At 36.5% G+C, this 19821-nt stretch overlaps 1 protein-coding gene across 1 annotated transcript; it reads left to right on the top strand.

The window, feature by feature from the left end:
- The first annotated feature begins 200 nt into the window (after positions 1 to 200).
- On the top strand, positions 201 to 19572 carry LOC137394110 (tektin-3-like). Its single transcript, XM_068080829.1, has 10 exons — positions 201 to 288; positions 561 to 663; positions 1283 to 1472; positions 2245 to 2335; positions 2945 to 3136; positions 5065 to 5281; positions 10775 to 10964; positions 16346 to 16501; positions 18551 to 18715; positions 19408 to 19572. The coding sequence occupies exons 1-10, from the start codon at positions 201 to 203 to the stop codon at positions 19531 to 19533; spliced, it is 1518 nt and encodes a 505-aa protein (XP_067936930.1). The 3' UTR covers positions 19534 to 19572.
- Positions 19573 to 19821: the final 249 nt, after the last annotated feature.

Below are 19821 nucleotides of genomic sequence, written 5' to 3'. Positions count from 1 at the left end.
ACCTGATGCTTGCAAGGAATGGGATGCCATTTCCCTAACCTCCATGAATAAGTAAGTATAAACTCAAAATTTAACTTTGCTAAGTGGTACGGTGCGGCTCACTACATTTCCTGTTTTTGTATGATAAATTGTATGTTTCCTTCTGTGGTTTCTGTAGCAGATAAAAGGCATATTGTTTAATTGGAGTGAAAGTAAATAGAATGGAATATCGCGGCAACAGGCAGATCTCGACATACATGACATCACTCGAGCCTCTCGGCAAAATCAACGGTGTCATGTCAACAGTAGGTAAGCTATTCAAGCTATATCTGGTTAATATGGAAAATGAAATAATCACCTTTATTTTATTATGGCTATCTATAAAATGGTTTGGGACATTTGATGTGAATGATATCCCGCCGGAATGTCTATCAAAAATAGGAATGTCTATCAATGACAAACTGAGTAGTCGTGCTTATTAACACGCGGAACTATCGCTAGAGGTAATGTCATCTAATGGCTACACTATTAAATGAATTTCTCCAAGTGATATACCTATTCATCGTCTGGTTTGTATCTAGGAAACCTGCCACGTGGTTGGAAGGGTTATGATACGTATCCAGCTCCTGCCCCACTCCGGCGTTCACTGACTACGTTGCCATGGGCACCCAGTGTGTACTACAGGTGAGTGCTTATTATTTACTGTCAGAGGTCATTCTCTCTCATTCAATGTTACTTTATCTACACAAGCAAGGAGTTGAGGTACCATGTGAGAGTTTATTGCTAAGTATGTATGCACGCGCATATGTATGTATGTACATATGTATGTACATATGTATATATATATGTATGTACACATGTATGTACGTATGTATGTATATATGTATGTATGAGTATAAGTACATATGTATAACCTTTTAATGGCATTAGTAATCAACAAATGTTTTCCATTACATGCAAAAAAATCAAATAAAAAGATGGAAATCTGGAATTATTGAATGAGTGGAACAAAGGTGTTTAAAAGTTGGTAATCTCATAGTATTGCAGAGGAGTCGGAATAGTGAGCTTGAATTAACTGAGAGTTCATAAACTGAAAAATATGATGGTGGATGCAGTATGTTGGTGTCATATGTGTGGAAAAACACAAATCAGCATGAATTATTTGTTACTTTTCCATTTATTATGCTCTTCGTGACTCAGATAATGTGGATCAGCTGTAATTTTTATATTGCCACCCTGTTGCTTGATGTTATGTGTGAGAAAACTGTCGTCTGTTACCTTGGTCTTTGATGTGATATTGTAGCACGGCTAAAGTGAACAGCTCGGTGGCAAGTGAAAGCAAAGTGCCAGTACCTCAAGCCTCCACCAACCAGATGACTCGCTGTGATGAAGTTAAGGTACCTAGCCTTTTTTCTGCGGCGCGCAACGCTCTCTACACGAGGTATGCTCCAGAGGACTGGAGTCGACACAAGCGTAACATATCAGCGGACCAGGTTGGTCATTAGCTGTTATCAGTTTTACTGAAGCTGTTTCTAGCGATCTACTGTGTAATGTCAGCACTACTACTACATATCTACTGTGTAATGTCAGCACTACTACTAGCTATCTACTGTGTAATATCAGCACTACTACTAGCTATCTACTGTGTAATGTCAGCACTACTACTAGCTATCTACTGTGTAATATCAGCGCTACTACTAGCTATCTACTGTGTAATATCAGCACTACTACTAGCTATCTACTGTGTAATACCAGTACTGCTACTAGCTATCTACTGCGTAATATCAGCACTACTACTAGCTATCTACTGTGTAATATCAGCACTACTACTAGCTATCTATTGTGTAATGTAAGCACTACTACTAGCTATCTACTGTGTAATACCAGCACTGCTACTAGCTATCTATTGTGTAATGTCAGCACTACTACTAGCTATCTATTGTGTAATGTCAGCACTACTACTAGCTATCTACTGTGTAATATCAGAACTACTACTAGCCATTTACTGTGTAATGTCAGCACTACTACTAGATATCTACTGTGTAATGTCAGCACTACTACTAGCTGTCTACTATGTAATGTCAGCACTACTACTAGATATCTACTGTGTAATGTCAGCACTACTACTAGCTATCTACTGTGTAATGTCAGCACTACTACTAGCTGTCTACTGTGTAATGTCAGCACTACTAGCTATCTACTGTGTAATATCAGCACTACTATTAGCTATTTACTATGTACTGTCATCTGCTCATATCGCTGCAGGTCAGGGCTTCGGGTGAGAGGCTACGAATGGAATCTAATCGCCTAGCAACAGAGTTAGATGACAAAACCAAACACACCATAGCAGATGTTGGTGTGTATTCTGATGCAATATCTTGTCAATCTATTCCTACACATCTGGCTCATGTACACTACTGGTCTTTTTGTTCTCATGCTTTGCAGTTAATGTAAGATACGGAATTGTAGTCTACAAGTCCTTATCTTACATTAGTGAATTCTAAAACTTCACTAAGGAACAGTCAATAGTAGCAAGAAATTTGTGCTCTCATTCCATTTGGTTTCCATTAAACGTATTAATAAGTTATTATCAAAAATTCTATGCAAATGCATTGAATGAGCAATAAAAATACTGCAAGGGCAGGCAAAGTTGCTGAAAGTTTATCGCAATCTATGATTGTTTAATCAACTGCATCAAATCACTTCACTAAGCAGGTAAATGTACTTTAACAGTTACATCGGTACATCATCCTCATGTAATGTTAATATTACTAAACTGAATTATTTTATGGTGTTGTTGTTATTAGGCTTGCTATTAACTAGCATCTGTTTATGTTGCGGTGGACTGACATTAGAAGTTGTGTTGTCCTAACTTTTCATATCATGAGCAGACGAATCCTTTGTAAGTTTACGATTTTTGTTAAATTTGCTCATTTCAGTTATTTTAGCACTTGCAATGCTGCAGGAAACAAGCTAGGAGGTAGAATAAGTGATGTTAAGTTCTGGAAGAGAGAAGTAGATGCAGAGACTGAGGCTATGATTGGTGAGATGGAACAGTTGAATAGAGCGAGGCAGGCCCTGGAAACATTTCTGAAGGAAACAGATAATCAAGCTCACATAGCCAAGGAGTGTCTTTATGAGAGAGAAAAACGAACAGGTATGATGTATGGTAAACACTACAGGCTTATGTTATAGATATATTTACAGACAGGTAGTATTGAGCAGTTCGTCTTCCTTTCACATATCACCACATAGAATACAGAACTGTGTATCAAACATTGCTCTATGTTTTTAAATGGATTTTCTGACAGTAAATAGCTTCTTGATCTCAGACAGTCATAGTTAACTTTGATATTGACTTGAAGGAAAACAAATCGACACAACATTATAATCAGTTAATACGTCCCGACTTTTTATTCATATTATAGTGACAGTTCTTGCCTCTGGTCGTAAGCTGTCTCACTGGTCGCACGCTGTCTCACTGGTCGCATGCTGTCTCACTGGTCGCATGCTGTCTCACTGGTTGCATGCTGTTTCACCGGTTGCATGCTGTATCACTGGTCGCATGCTGTATCACCGGTGGCATGCTGTCTCACTGGTCGTACACTGTCTCACTGGTTGCACGCTGTCTCACTGGTCGCACGCTGTCTCACCAGTCGTATGCTGTCTCACCAGTCGTATGCTGTATCACTGGTTGCACGCTGTATCACTGGTCGCATGCTGTCTCACCGATCGCATGCTGTCTCACCGATCGCATGCTGTCTCACCGATCGCATGCTGTCTCACCGGTCGCATGCTGTCTCACTGGTCGCATGCCGTATCACCGATTGCATGCTGTCTCACTGGTCGCGTGCTGTTTCACTTGTCACATGCTGTATCACTGGTCGCATGCTGTCTCACTGGTCGCATGCTGTATCACTGGTCGCATGCTGTCTCACTGGTCGCATGCTGTCTCACTGGTCGCATGCTGTATCACTGGTCGCATGCTGTATCACCGGTCGCATGCTGTCTCACCGGTCGCATGCTGTCTCACCGGTCGCATGCTGTCTCACCGGTCGCATGCTGTCTCACCGGTCGCATGCTGTCTCACCGGTCGCATGCTGTCTCACCGGTCGCATGCTGTCTCACCGGTCGCATGCTGTCTCACCGGTCGCATGCTGTCTCACTTGTCGCATGCTGTCTCACTGGTCGCATGCTGTCTCACTGGTCGCATGCTGTCTCACTGGATTGACTGTGCACTGACCACATAAGTTCAAGTAATAATTATAATAATTGTCATGTCTTAAGCCATAATTATTCTTCTTTACATGGGCCACCTACTGTGCCACAGCATGATCCGCAACTGCAATCACCTAGTCATTCACTTGTTGTTTAAAGCTCTTTAATTTTAACTTCTTTAAACGAGTCTCATGGCATATTACGGTTTGTGCATTGTAAGGTGAAATGTGATACAATCTTCCATCTTCTATCAGTGTATATAAATGTGAGTGTCCGTCTGAAGTTTTTTAACAAAAAATCACTTTCGTAGAGGATTATCTGCCTCTGCGATATCGGTATCTCCAGTTTTGAAGGCGTTGAACTTACCCATTAGACTACAGGTTCAACTGAGCATAATGATTAATAATAGTGAAGAAGATATTAATTACGTCAATTGGTCAAAATACACACGATGACATTGCGTCACACGCTGGACTCGCGGCCTTACTGTATGAATGCAATGCGCTGCACAGGTAATAAAAACAGTTTATAAACAATTGCAGATACTGTAGTGTGAAGGTAATGAATGTACCTAGTAGGTAAAGTTATGTAGGTAATGTTATGTTTATAAACTGTTTTTATATTACCCGTGCAACGCAAGGCATTCAGCTAGTACACGTATGAACCTTACTATTTCTGTTGTCATTTATCCTTCTGCCTATGAATTGATAAATCAGTTGAAACAAGCTTTCAGGAATTTTCATGACAACTCACTATTGTAATGGCAATGTATTGAAATGGGTTGATGCGATGAGCCATTCGATGCATTTATTGTTCTTTCACTCTGTCACAAAATATGTGTATAATGAGAGGGTGTTCCTCACACAGGTATAGACTTGGTACATGATGGCCCGGAAAGAGCACTCATCACTGAGATAGATTTAACTCATCGCATGCGGGAGCTAGCCAAAGCTCAGCTCAGTAGGGTTAATGCACAACTCAATCTCAACCGGGCAGCGCAACACGAGCTCGAGAAGGACAGTAGTGACAAGCATGCTGCCGCTAACATTGACACAGCTGCCTTCAATCTGAAAGAAACATCAAGGTTGGTGTAATGTTAGATATTTCAGTGAGCATAATCAGAGTAATTTTATGCTCTTCAAAAATTTCGATCACACCTGGTATGTTCTGTTTTAACGTGGAGTTACTAGCAGAGTGAAATTCAAGCGAGATACTTATAGACGGTCTATCCTTATAATATGATGATGAGATGGTGAAATATGTAAGTGGCTTTGTATTAGCAGCTCTGGCTAATATAAGCTTGGAGAAATGTTTTTGGTTGGCTATATTTAATCCAAATCAGTTTGCACACATAAAATGCATCCAAAATATTTTAGCGAATTCAAGATGAATTTGGGAAATGTGCCTTCTAGAAAAATGTGCAGTCAGGATATGATTTTAATCCATTTCAGGGTTGGCATCATATGGTGAAAAAAATCATATAAAGGGGTATAGAAACCATAGTAATTATATAATGCAAACATCCCCTGGTAGAAATTGTCAAAATTTAACATATGTAGGGTACATATTAAAAATTAGTAACAAAATACAGTAGGCGCTCTTACAACGTAAATAATCCGTTTCAGGAACATTTACATTATGGGGAATTTACTTTATAAGAACAGTGAAATACATGTAAATTCCCTAAGTTCCAAAATCTTTCTGATCTTTCCTAACTCACCTCTTTGGCCATGCAAAAAGGAAAAAACTTGACTCAACTCTTTTAATTTGTAGGCTGCATCGTAATTGCAGTGTTCTTGGTTTGCATCGACAACTTTTCTCCTTTTTATGATCAATCTCACTGGTTTTATAGACATTGTCAGGATTTGAAACAGTAGATGACCAATAAGGCAAAATAAATAATAAATTGTGGGATCACGGAACGCCACAACTGCTGCAAAACATTGCAGCAGTTGTGGTTCGTAGTGCTTGCTGCAAAACATTGCAGCAAGCACTACGATACATCAACAAGCAAACATGAAAATCTAGGGCAATTGCTATGCTGCTAGAAATGTCAAGCATGGGAGTTGTCCAACCATCACAGCTGATGCAATGTGAATACAGTAATACTTCAACTTACGAGTGCTCCAACGTATGAGAAACTTGAGATACGAGCCAGCTTTTAAGCAAGTTTTAGCACTAACATACGAGCCATGTTTGAGATACGAGCACGTGAGGCAGTTGCCAAGTATGCCGGCGGTGTTTTATGAGAACAGCATCACTCTGTATTTTTCAACTGCTCACGTTATACTTTTGTACCGTGTTTTTTGTGTGGGGTTTTCAGTGCAGAATTATGTAAATTAAAAGTACTCTGCGTTGACCAAAAGTTTGCCAGTAAAATGAAAGATAATGCAAAGAAAAAGCGAATGATAACAGTTGATATTAAACGGAAAATTATTGAAAAATTTGCGAAATATGTATGCGTGATTGAACTAGCTCAGCAATATGACAAAAATACATCCACAATTATCAAACAGGATTATCAAAGGATTATATTTAGGGCTTTTAGTTTGCAAAAGAACAAACCATAGTTTCTAAACGGCGCAGCGATCTTCACAGCCGCTGATGGAGAGACTGCTCAGGCATTAGATAGAAGATGAACAATTGGCCGGTGACAGCGTAACTGAAACGATGCTATGTGAAAAGGTCGGTGCGATCTATCAAAACTATAAAATAGACATTCGGACAAGTTGGCTAGTGGTCGTGCATTAACCTTTTGTGACGACGCCTGTGTTCATCCTAATCGCAACATGTTGAAAGGGCGACAAAGGCAAACGTCCTTAGATAGGTTTATCTTAAAGCAGCCAGCTAGTCGCGAAAGCGAAACAAAGAAAAAATTAGCTAACTAGCGAGAAACTTCAAACTACGAACGCCGAAGAAATTTTAATTACGTTAAGTTAAAAATAAAAGTTTGCTTTTATGTTTGCCTCTAAGTTTGTCTTTTAAGACATTGATTAAATCCAAATTTATCAGTCAACTGTTGTAATGAAGGATAACTTATATCTCCCTCCCTGGCAAATGCTAGCGGTAGCTGCGATTGTATGTATTTAATTTTACATTTTAATTAATCACATTTCCTTGCATTATTTTTTAATTGTTGTTTTTTGAAAGCATGTGGTAAATTAGGACAATAATCAACATGTTCTTTCTGTTACAATATTTTGTTTTGAGTGTTTTATTTGCATTTTCTAAAGTATGGAAACCAATCAATATATATTTAATGGTTCTATATATAAATAAATTGCACCAACATGCGAGTAAATTAACATACGAGCTCAGTTTCGGAACGCATTAAGCTCGTAAGTCGATGTATGACTGTACTGTATATGGGACATCAGTTGGATTGGGAGTTGTCTGGTCATTATAATGAAAAGCTTATGAATGAAAAATAGCACAAAATTGCTACTAAATCATGATTATTTGTTATTTTGACCTTTGGAGGAAAATAGAGTTCACAGACACTTGGAAACAAACCACTGGCGTGTTATTGTCGATTATAAGATAATTAACTGCAGATAGTTGTAGACGTCACAATCCTAACACTACTTGTTGCGAGCTCTGATACTTGGGCTTATTATTGGCAACAGCGTAATACTGTAAAAAAATTTCAAGGAAAGTTATAGTGGTGCCCATTTTCATTGATTGATTTGATAGTATTTACTCAAAGGAAACACTAAAAAACAATACATTTTATATTATCATTTTAGCATCAAATAATTATTAAAATAGTCCCACGACCAAACATGAGCGAAACGATTGTTTGGGAAATTTATGATAAATGCACATGTGCACACAACTCACGAAAATTATTCATCAATGGCGGTCGCAAACCCTTGTACCGAATTCTCATCAACAAATTTAACCATTTTTCAATGGAGTCGTTTAAGTATAATAACGATACAAAACACATATTAACTTATTTAAATATGTTAACAAGTCTTTATTATTTGTAGAAAGTTTCCTAAACCTTACCCATCTGATCGAATTATACATAAATAGACAGATTAATTCGGCCTAAAATCGTTGTTAAAACTTGACAAGCCTTATTTTTATCCAAATTAAGACCGGCGAACGAGACGCCGAGCGACAGAGAATAGAACCATTAAGTCGTGCGCATTTCACGAAAAAAACGTGCACATTTGACCAGTCTATAGCATGGTCCAATTGCCGAAGTTTTCTGTAATTAACAAAGTACTGAAAAGTTCGTTTCTTTTTGCCGATTTCAATGTAACTGACATTCTGGACGCTTATGAGTACTTGGGTGTTCCAAATGATGTCCAAAGCAGTGAAAGTAAAGGAAATGACGATGATATTTTTTCTAACGATTTTTATGAGATTATTACAACATTTAATTATAAGAATAATTATTCGATTTTATAAGATTTAATTATAAGAATAATTATTCGGTTTTATGAGATTTAATTATAAGTATAAGCATTTGAATTTACAAGATCAAAGTATATAGTGACCGATGTTGGGCAATATGTTACTGTTATTATTTTTTCTAAATAGTTTTGTTAAATAGATTTTCTAAAAATCTATAAATATCACAACTTCTTGATATTGTTAGCTATGACGTTTTGAAATGTAAACAAAATTGTGCATTGGTTTTCTATTATTACTGTATTAATAATATTGGTTATTCTAATAATATCAGCGCATTTTACTTCTAATATTGCATTTCTCCTATTGCAGGGGGAGATATATAAACATATCATCTTTTCCTTTCATTATTGCTATTTGTTGTACATAATAACACCCAGTACATTACAGCTACCATTGCAGTTATCCTATTGCACTGCAGTGCCATTTGACTGCTAATATTGCATTCCTCAACCATCAGTACTCTTTCTTTTTTCCAATATCACTGGTCGTGGGCTGTATGGCAGGGAAATTTCTAGTTATTATAACAAAAAAACAAAACATTTCAAATATTAATTAGTATAAATTTATATTATTAAATAACAAATCTCTCTTGACAACATGATTGCGGTAATTTTACAATAAGTTGATGACTGCATATTTTTGATGCTCATTTACAAGGATTTGCTCATTTTATCTAAACAGCAAAGTCTATTCTGCAAAGTAAAACTAATAACAAATATTTTGTACTACAATAAGGCAGAACAAAAAAATAATTTTTATCATAAAAAGCAGTTCTACCTGTTCGTCGTTTATCTGTATTCAAGAGTCAAGGTTAGAATAAAAGATAATTTCCGACGATACTCTAACTCGTAACATTCAGATTGGTAGACCGACGCTGTGACACTTGTACCTATCGACCGCTTTTGTATTTATAAACAATTGTGCAGCTATCCTATTCTCCTTTTTGTCGACGCATTTAATGATCTATTACAATGAACTAAGATATTGCGAAAGTTATATCTAAGTTATAGATAACGCTATTCTCCTGGCGTTTTTCTTCTGCAAGTGCAGCAAGATAAACTAACATTCAAATTGAATTTGAAAACTTGCCCGATATGACACTTTACATTATATGGAATTTTTACATTGTAGGAAGCAAAAACTTCACAGAAATTTATTACATTGTTTGAAATTTACATAACAGGAAGTACCTATACGTTATAGGAGCGTCTACTGTGGTATGCCAACCTTAGTAACTAATAGTTACCTACAATCCTTTACTACATTCAGGGTATTTATTGGTTATGAATTGCATTAAAATGTAACATTGCAATGTGTTGTGCGCAGCCCCTGCGCAGTGCGTATCATAAAAAGTTCCTACCTTTAAGACATACCTATAACATAGACTTTGAATTCACTTTAAATAAGTTTAGCTAACTAAACACACACTTGCAGCTGTTTCAGTATGTATTTTTAACTGTTTTACTGAATTTAAAATTTTTCATCATTAAAGTTTTATCTCCTAGTAGTTTCTGGCTTCGTTTTTATATAAATTTAGCGAATCTCATGGAAACTTTTCAACCTAATTCGGCAAGAAAGCCCAAACGATGCTGTTTTCATAATGAAATGGATTTTTATTAGCAAGTTTAGAAAAGTTGTCTAACCACTGACCTTCATTTTGAAGAGATTGCAACTCCAACTTTGCTAGTAGTTTCAAAGGAAAAATATTACCGTTTTACTAGAGAATTGCTGAACTGAGAAAAATTGGTCATCGGGTCTCTTGTGAGAATGTTTTCGGCGAACAGCGTTTCGGCATCTTTGTTATTTTGATGTACGTAAAAAGTACACTGGCTAACAAATTTGAACTCGGGTGAAAATTTTGTTGAATTCATATTGTGAAATAAGATTTGTATAGCGAAGTAAAAAAATCATTATGTTCCGCTTAGTAACGTGAAAAAAATCGCATATCAGGGTAATCGTATCCTGAGGGTGCACTGTATATTAGTCAAAATACATAAATTCAAAAGACTTTAACATAACTATTTTTGGAGTCATTATCTCATAGTCTACATTGACATAGCCATGGGAAACAACTCTTCATCAAGTTTATTCATTAACCTAACACCCTTCACTGAGTACACAGGATGACCACGTTAAATGTTTTCTATTGTAGAGGCATCTCAGTGCACAGTGGTGTACACCGCATTGACAACACCAAAAGTGTACCAGAGAGTTGGGCGGAATACACTCATAATAACGTTTCCCGTTCACAAGCGGAAAGGAATGCTTCAAAAGGCTTGAGAAATGACTTGCAGAGCATGCTAAAGCATGCAGGCTCCGAACTCTGGAACCAATGGAACAAGGTATCTTTCTTCATAGTGTTTGTGTAACCAACCACTAACTAGTTTGCTCTTTCTACCAGATCATATCGTGTGCTCGGCCTGAGACGTTAGTGGCTTTAGATAGTTTCTTGGTTCGTAATGACTTCTAGCCAATGATATTTGAGCTTATGGTGGCTTGGCTGAGCACTCATTATGGGTTATAGTGAGAGTTAAAGTGCAAGTACTGTATGTTATCAGGTGGGGGAGTTATTAACTGGTAGCTGTAGCTGTCCCAGGCTCTCTGTCGCTCAACTTGGCACCAACAGGGCTGAAATACACGGCAACAGCCAGCATCTCTCATGATACTATTATCTATAGTGTTGATTATGTGGTGACTTTAATATATTGTTGTGTCTGAGTGTATGCAGACATAACAGAGGGTCGACAGGTTAGAAGGTTGCAGCAGTAGTTACAATTTTATACTGGCTGGTAAGCATGCTTAGCTATGGCACCTTTGTTCCTTTATAAAAGTTATTATACCAATCTGCTAATTATTCTACATTGCACCGTTTTGATCTTTTGTCAAGTTAGTTTGTAAGTAGTCATGGGTGAATACACCCTATTACACGTCAGTTCTAAAGCTATATTATATGAAATAACATTTTCCTTGCATACAGCACATAAAGGTTTTTATGGTAAAGGAAGTTCTGCTACAGCCAAGTCAACTCAGTTCGTGACAATGATTAAGGGGCAAACACTATATTTTGACAAAGAGTAATTCGTTGATGGATCATTTTATAATCATATATATATTTTTTTATAATAATTTAAAATCATCAATAATAATCACTTGTACATTTGCAGTAGCGTAGGTCAAGGAAAATGTTAAATATTGTCGTTACTGCTGACTATTATTACCTTGGCTAATTGCAGAGCTTTATGATATGAGCAAAACTGTATTATAGCCTGTTTGCCCAAGGTGTCTGTCGTTGTTTACCATAGCCCAAATTACGTTGTGAAAATGACTCCTACTCTCAGTATAACTAGTACGTTCGGCAATCTCGTGCACCATGAGAGATCATCATGAGTAATCAGTATGCGCATAATTAACTCTTTCGCTACCAAATCCATTTCTTTTCCTGGACATAATTATGTATTCGATAAAACCTAATATTTGTCAGGGGCACATATAAACCATCATAACTTTGAACCACACGGTCTATAAAAAATATTTTGATACCAAATTAATCATCATAAAATTTTAGATTTGCTGATAACATGAAAAATACCACAAATGGGTTGCAGAATAAGAACGACACTTTTTCGGCCATTTTCAAAAAACCGTGAGCGTTTCCGAGTCAGATGATTTATCAATATTATTACAGCTTACGTCATTATTACTGATAAAATAAGAATAATAACTGTCAGTAGTTTGTTTAATAACAATCACCCGATGTCCATAGATCTAAAATTAGTGAAAATTCATAGCTGTAATGCGACTAGCATGACTGGCCATTGCTAACGATAAATTGCGATAGAAAATGGAAGATTTTGTGAAGCGAAACTGCGCTCAGGATGGGTTGTTAACATATTTTTATTGGCTCAACGCATGTAGATAATTGTTTCGTTTAAGTACCTATATGATTGGGTAATTGAGTGGTGTAGTCGTTGGAGTGCCAAACAGTAAATCAGAGTACCTGAGTTCAATTCCTGTATGAGGCAATTTTATTCCCAACTCTTGGAGTGGCTTCGGACACACGGACAATGCTTTTGTTATAGATTATAGTAATCTAGATAAAATCTCAATGCGTGTGTCTGTGCGTTAGGTTAAAGAGATCAAGTTTTAGGAATGAAAAATCTGCAGCGCACTGGATGTGAACTCACAACCTCCAATTGTGCAGACAGACATTAATCCAATACACTATCCAATACCTACTAGCTACGCTACCCTGTCCAACTGGTTATTCTATGGAATAAATTGGTCACTTACTTATTACACCTGCTGATCTTTCGTGTTATCCGTTGACAATGCAGCTGTTGTTATGCGTGAAACAATACCAGAAGAAAATGGGTGCCTATAATTGAAGAGAAATGCCTAAACCCACATGGCCAACAAAACTATTAAACAACATACTTGACATGGCCACAGTACACAGAAATATACAGAACACCTACCTTTAAAAGCTAGAATTTTAAATATTGTATATGCAGAGTAAAAATAAATTTTCTGCGCAAAAAACCTTTTGCTACCTGTGCAACGCTGGGCCTTCAACTAGTATGATTATATGTATAAGTATAGTGTGAGTAAAATAAGTATGTTATCTGTATGTTGTCATCTGCCTAATTTTTTAGGTATGCATTTCAGGGGAATCTAAGTTTATCACACAATTGTTAGATAAATACAAAAATCAATAAATATAAAAACAACCATATTTTAAAATATTGCAGCGTAATCTTGTATGAAGTGTTGAATTAGCAGTAAACGCACATACGGTGTAGTCAAAAGCATTAAAAATGCACCATCACATAATGAGCAAACTGAGAAAGACTAACTCTATTAACTCTATACAAGTCTCATATCACACTTCCATTAAACACATTTATAAGACTATAAGACTATCAGACCTATGTGTTGTATCAGTTAAGGAGGCTACTTGACTATATGTTAGAGTTTTAACCTTTAAAGTTATCCAAATTTTACCTCGCTTTTCTTGCTTTCGGAGGGCTTATCGCTAAGCGGATGTTTGGTAAAATCTGATTTTTGCAAACCTTTAGAAAAGTCGTTAATGAAAATATTTGCCGATGTTGGTAATAACGAGGCCTAAGAACTACTAAAAGTCGATGTTTATCTCTATGGCTTGGAATAAAGTGATATTCTAAAGCGATAGTAACAACCATCTCGGTAGCCGTTTGGCAAAAAACTGTTCGAGTTAATGGAGTTTTGGTCGAGTTATCTAAAGCCATTTATCATTGCGTGGGAACGGACCAAGCAAATCCATTCGAGTTGACCATGTGTTCGATATATCCGAGGGTGATTTATCCGAGTTTCACTGTATATCTTTAACTACATCTATAACGATGTCTATAACTACATCTATAACTATATATATAACTATATCTATAACTACATCTATAACTACATGTATATCTATAACTATGTCTATAACTATATCTATAACTACATCTATAACTATATTTATAACTATATCTATAACTATATCTACATTTTACAACTATATCTCTAACTATATCACAGAATCTACACGTAAGAATATCAGCTGTTCCATTGAATGTTCCTTCAACTATGCCATTAAATTGTCCTTGTTAGCTTAAGCCACTTGGTTAAAACATCAATTAATTATGGCCTTCCTTCTGATTTTTAATAAGAGATCTTTCTGATGCTCTCACCCATCTTGATTGGTATAATGTCCCGCAGTAACATACCTAACATCAGCCGCAGGCCCGTATTCCCTGGGGCGGCTGGGCAGCTGAGTCGCCCCAACTTTTTAGTAATTTTTGGCGGCCACGTACTAAGAATTGCGATCTAAGCTCATCCACTTGGAATATCCAAGTTGGAAATTCCAAAAACGGTTGGAAATTCCAACCACTAATCTATTAGCTACTAGCGTTCTATATTGTCTCCGTGGTGATCTCGCCAAATGAGTGAGTGAGTCTTTGTTAAGACTTGCAAACTAAACTTTATTGCTTATAGTGGGAGTGAAAAGAAGACCCCCAAACTTGCATTTTCACTAATTTTCAGGCTCACTAATCTAGTAATGGTTTTCCCTGCCACTAATGCAATGAGTGAGAGATCCTTTTCTGTATTGAAGCGAATCAATACATCGACGAGGAGCACTATGGAGCAGGCTCGGTTAAATAATCTTCTAATATTACACATATGAAAAGATGTTAAAACAGATACAGAATCAGTTGTGAAAGATTTCTGTCATGGACACATTGACAGAACTAGAGCTATTGCGATAAAGAAGTAATAGCCCTTGTTCTGTCAATGACCTTTACAGGAATCTGTAGTGTCACGAGTTTTATATTTTTCGTTGAATAAAGAAAAAGTTTTGCCTACTATGAACCACAAAGAATATACAGTATTTATGTAGATTTTGATGCTTATAATTGATTGCATTTAGGCACACCTTGAGGGTTGTTGATGCTTAAAGGTTGACTTGCAACAAAATTCACATTACAGTTACATGTATTTGGTATCAAAAGATTCACCATGTCTTACTCTGTTGTGTTGTAGGTGCCAAGTATGTGGAAATGTGATTACAAGCTCTTAAAAGCTCAAAAACGAACAGTTAATCGCAGCCACACGAGACAGCCGTAGTTTGGATTCTCTTTCCAAAACGGCTCAAATGTGACGTAGTTGTGAGAGATGGTTTCTGTTTACACTTTCATGCAACCTTATTCGTCAAAATATTTTCACAAATATACTTCACGCATTCAATAAAACCATGTCTATTGTTCTTACGCGTCTGTTTTATCATCATTGGAATGCTGTCACTTTTAGCAGTGATATCTTATAACTTACCGTAAAAATTCATTTAATTTTTTAACCTTACTTCGAAGGAGTTCATACTATTGTCTGATAATCATGACGAGCCTGTTGGTCACCTGTGATAATGGAAAAGTGCTGCAGAAATTATTTGCGAAGTATTGGGTCACATGATCAGATTACGACTTGCTGATTAGACTAGGCCAAAACAAAACTGTAAAGTAGCGAACATCTATATTTGATACGGGGTCTTCGGTAAAACCCGAAGTGTTTGTCATAAACTAGTGCTACGATAAGTTTTATATTGAGCTTTTTATTGGCCTTTCAATTCACGTGAGAACATACGTGACAAGATAATAACCAAATTTCATGGCTACGTCATCGAAATAAAGAGATTCCAATCTACGGCGACTCTTCGTTTTTGAGCTTTTAAGAGCTTGTAATCACATTCCACATATTTGGCACTTACAACACAACAGAGTAAGACATGGTGAATCTTTTGATACCAAATAACTGTAATGTGAATTTTGTTGCAAGTCAACCTTTAAAAGGTCCAGAGCTCCGGGGCGCTGCCCCGAACCCCGTTGGGGGCTTACACCGCCCCAAACCCCAGGCGATCATAACTAGTCGCCTAACATTTGCAGCCCCAACTTGCAACCAGGGAATACAGGTCTGATTATTCAGCCATACAAATAGTTAGAAACTTGCCTCAGCGCTTAGTTAATTTGCCACTAGTATCACTTTTGCTCTCAAGCTTACTACAGTAGATACAGCCAAACCCTAAACCGTTTAAACAAGAATCAGATCAATTGACATTAGTCTTAATCTACATCAGACATCGGTGTACTATAGTTGTTCTTGGCATGCTGTCATTGAATCTGCCTTTTACTATTTACTTAATGAATGTCTCCAGGTGAACACCGAGCTGTCGAGGAGGGTACGGGAGACGATGGAGGCGAGGAATAAGATTCAGGCACACTTGTCAGGCACGCTGCAGGAGATATTTGACACAGACAGAAGTATGGCTTTGTTAGAAAAAGCCATTCAAGACAAAGTGAACCCACTCAAAGTATTGTAGATTACCTCTATCCACCATATAACCTCTATCCACCATATATAATTACCGTAAAACCTCTAATTGAATTCTATGGCGCTCTATTTCTTAACTCTTCCTCTATTATAGTGGCGGTCAATTGAAGGCGACGCTCAAATAGCTAGTCAGACTTTTGGGAAGATAAATTTAGCCCTTTTACGGACGAAGCGAAAGTCACCTATATCTTGCCCTCTCTTTTCGGTCGAGCGATATTAAACCTTTTGGATGCAATAAATCTGCTAACTTACCTCCAACTTGTCAAAAATCTCTTAAGAAACATGCATCAAAAAACCATGAAATATCTCTACCAGTTGATATCTATTGCATGTGAATAACCTGCTTTGATATTATAGCCTGTGTCCTGCTTTGCAATTTGTTGGAGCTTTCAATTTGTATTTCATTCTAAATCTGAACATATTTTTATTTTATATCTACATTTAACAATGTTGCATAAAAGTTTATTGGGCTCATTGATATGTTTGCTACAATTTGCAGCCAAAACTAGCTTTTTATGTGCAATAGAAGTAGAGTTATGAGCATCGATCAATTGTATGATCAGGTTACCGCAATGCTATTAAATAATATGCTATAAATCTGCAAATTTGTAAGTTATATAATGATAATCTATCAAACGCTACAAATGTATATTAATGAACAGGTGACATAAATGAACCATACTTATAATACATGCAGAAACAAAAACTAACGTTTTTAGAATAAAAATATTTGCACCGCTTGATCGGATAGCTGCATTCTGATTGTTACTTTTGATGGAACATTTTGCATTCATATTTTGGTTGTTCAATACCTTCCACAATGTCTTCTTACCTCAACTTCTTTTCTGCACTGCTGTACTAGTCGATAATGGCGTTCAAACAATCTTTTGGCAAAGCAAAACATTTAGCACAAATGCAACGCGTAAATGTTTTGCATACTTCATACTGCAAGCAAACTTCAACATTGCAAATCTGTTAAAAAGCTCAGGTTTTCAGTTTATCTAATGAGTTAATTGCTGTTATCATAGAATCAGCTGAATGAGCAATGAGTGTGTATGCAGATTTGATGTTGTAATTGGTATAGAATGTAAGGAACCAATATTTAGCTGCGCTGCATAGCTGTGTTTTATTTGGACATAATCATTTTGTTTAGGAATCATAAAGCTTTTTGCAATACCAAATTCTCATTTGTTGTTTAGAATGCCAACATAAATTAATATTATCACGAATGCCAAAGCTAATCTTGAAGTAAGATCTATGAGGCACTTTAGAGAAAGCTTCACACAACTCAAATTGATAATGTATGTCCTTGTTTGGTAGCATTTTAAATACATCTGTACATAACCATGAATACAAAAGTTATTAGTTTTGGCTCATTAGTTTAAAGTTGCAAGTTGTTTTTACTCTCCTTTTTGGCCCAAGCATAGTAGACTAAAAAAAATATAAATTGAATAAACCAGAATATTTTGTGGCTATATTCCTGCGGCATAAAAAGTACACTGTCTAATGTCCATACCTTGCAGTTAATATAATACACTGTCCAATATCCATACCTTGCAGTTAATATAATACACTGTTCAATGTCTATACCTTGCAGTTAATATAACACACTGTCCAATATCCATACCTTGCAGTTAATATAATACACTGTCCAATGTCCATACCTTGCAGTTAATATAAACTCATATAACAGTTGGCAGCGCTGCACAATTAATCAAGTTTCATTTAGACAGTGAAGCTGCTTTTCAATTACATTCATCTTGGCGGTGAGCTGTTTATGAAAATTATATTGTCATCAAAATTGTATCAAATTATAATTATCATCTGGCCTTTACCAGCTGGCATATCATTCAGATATCTGGTACAATGCCACTAGCTAGAATATTTAGGCCAATTCCATAGGCCAATTGGGACCCTTGCATATTAGGTTGGCGGTGTTTAAGTAAAACAACCTAAAAATTTACAATCTAATTGGTTTAAAAAGTAGTATTATACGATTATCTTGAACATTGGTGCAATGAATTTACAGGTTGCTACAACTCGCCTCAGCAGCCGCCTACACAGACCCAACATGGAATCCTGTAGAGATGCTGCTCAGGTGAGACTGATTCAGGAGGTCAATGAGATAGATGAGAGCATAGAATCACTTACTGGTCAGATAAGAGATACTGAGAATCAGTTACAAACCTTGCACGTAAGTAACCAACCTTCTACAACGGTGATAATATATATAATAATATAATATATATTGCCTTAAAACAAGCAAATTATACAAAACTAAGCATTATGTTATGTGAAAAAAACAATAACACAGTAATCAATATAATGAGGTTCATTGTTACTGTGCCAAGAATTACAGACAATGGTGTATCATTGGCGATGTGTAGCTTCAGAGGCTAAGATGGCCAAATTTCTATTTACTTTTCTTCCTACTTTCTTACTTTTCTCCTTTTAGTTCTCTAGATGAACTGTGAAACTAACGGTTTTTTATTAGTTGTGCATATATACTTTGTGTTCTTTTTAACTTGCCTCTGCCAATTTTTTTGATAAAATGTTTAAGAAACTTGGAACATTGTATGTAGTAAATTAGTTTGGAGGAAACTAGTGTCAAAGATTTGTGAAAGATTTTTGAATCGCATGATGGAAACACCATGGGCAAGGTAATCAGAAGTAGGCGTGACCGTATTGCATTTCACATCCATAACGCAATTGTTGGTCTCACTTACCTGTCAGACTGTGAAATGTTCATATTTTAACATTGCTAAAACATCTTACCTCATGCAAACTGATACTGAACTGGTTTATTGCTAAAACCTGCTTCTAGGAGAATGAATTGGTTTAAACTGCTTTGATAAGAAGCGCATAGAATGATATTCATTTATACAGAGAAAACGTGCTGATCTGGAGCAGGACCTCGCTACAAAGAATAACACTCTATTCATAGACAGGGAAAAATGTATGGGAATGAGGAAGACCTATCCTATGCAGGACAGAATCTGGCAGCTGGTGTAAATAACTCGATTGTCTGTTGATTTCATTGACACGCTGTTTTACGATTTATATAGTCTTGTGGTAAATGTAAAAATCAATGTGTGGATTGTTTTTATTAAAAGTTCATATCAACATCAAACTTTCATTTACTTTATAAGGCAACTAAAATAGCCAAAGAAAAAGATACTTCCTACAAATAATCAACAAATAGTCAGCACTGCTCATTGGTCATACTGCTCTGCCTGGCCGGATATACTTGATTTTACATCACGCGGGTTGGACTGAAGTTTCATATGCAATATGATTGCC

Source organism: Watersipora subatra, chromosome 4, assembly GCF_963576615.1.
Source record: "Watersipora subatra chromosome 4, tzWatSuba1.1, whole genome shotgun sequence".
Lineage (NCBI taxonomy): Eukaryota > Metazoa > Bryozoa > Gymnolaemata > Cheilostomatida > Watersiporidae > Watersipora > Watersipora subatra.
This window is presented reverse-complemented; position numbering and strand designations above follow the sequence as displayed.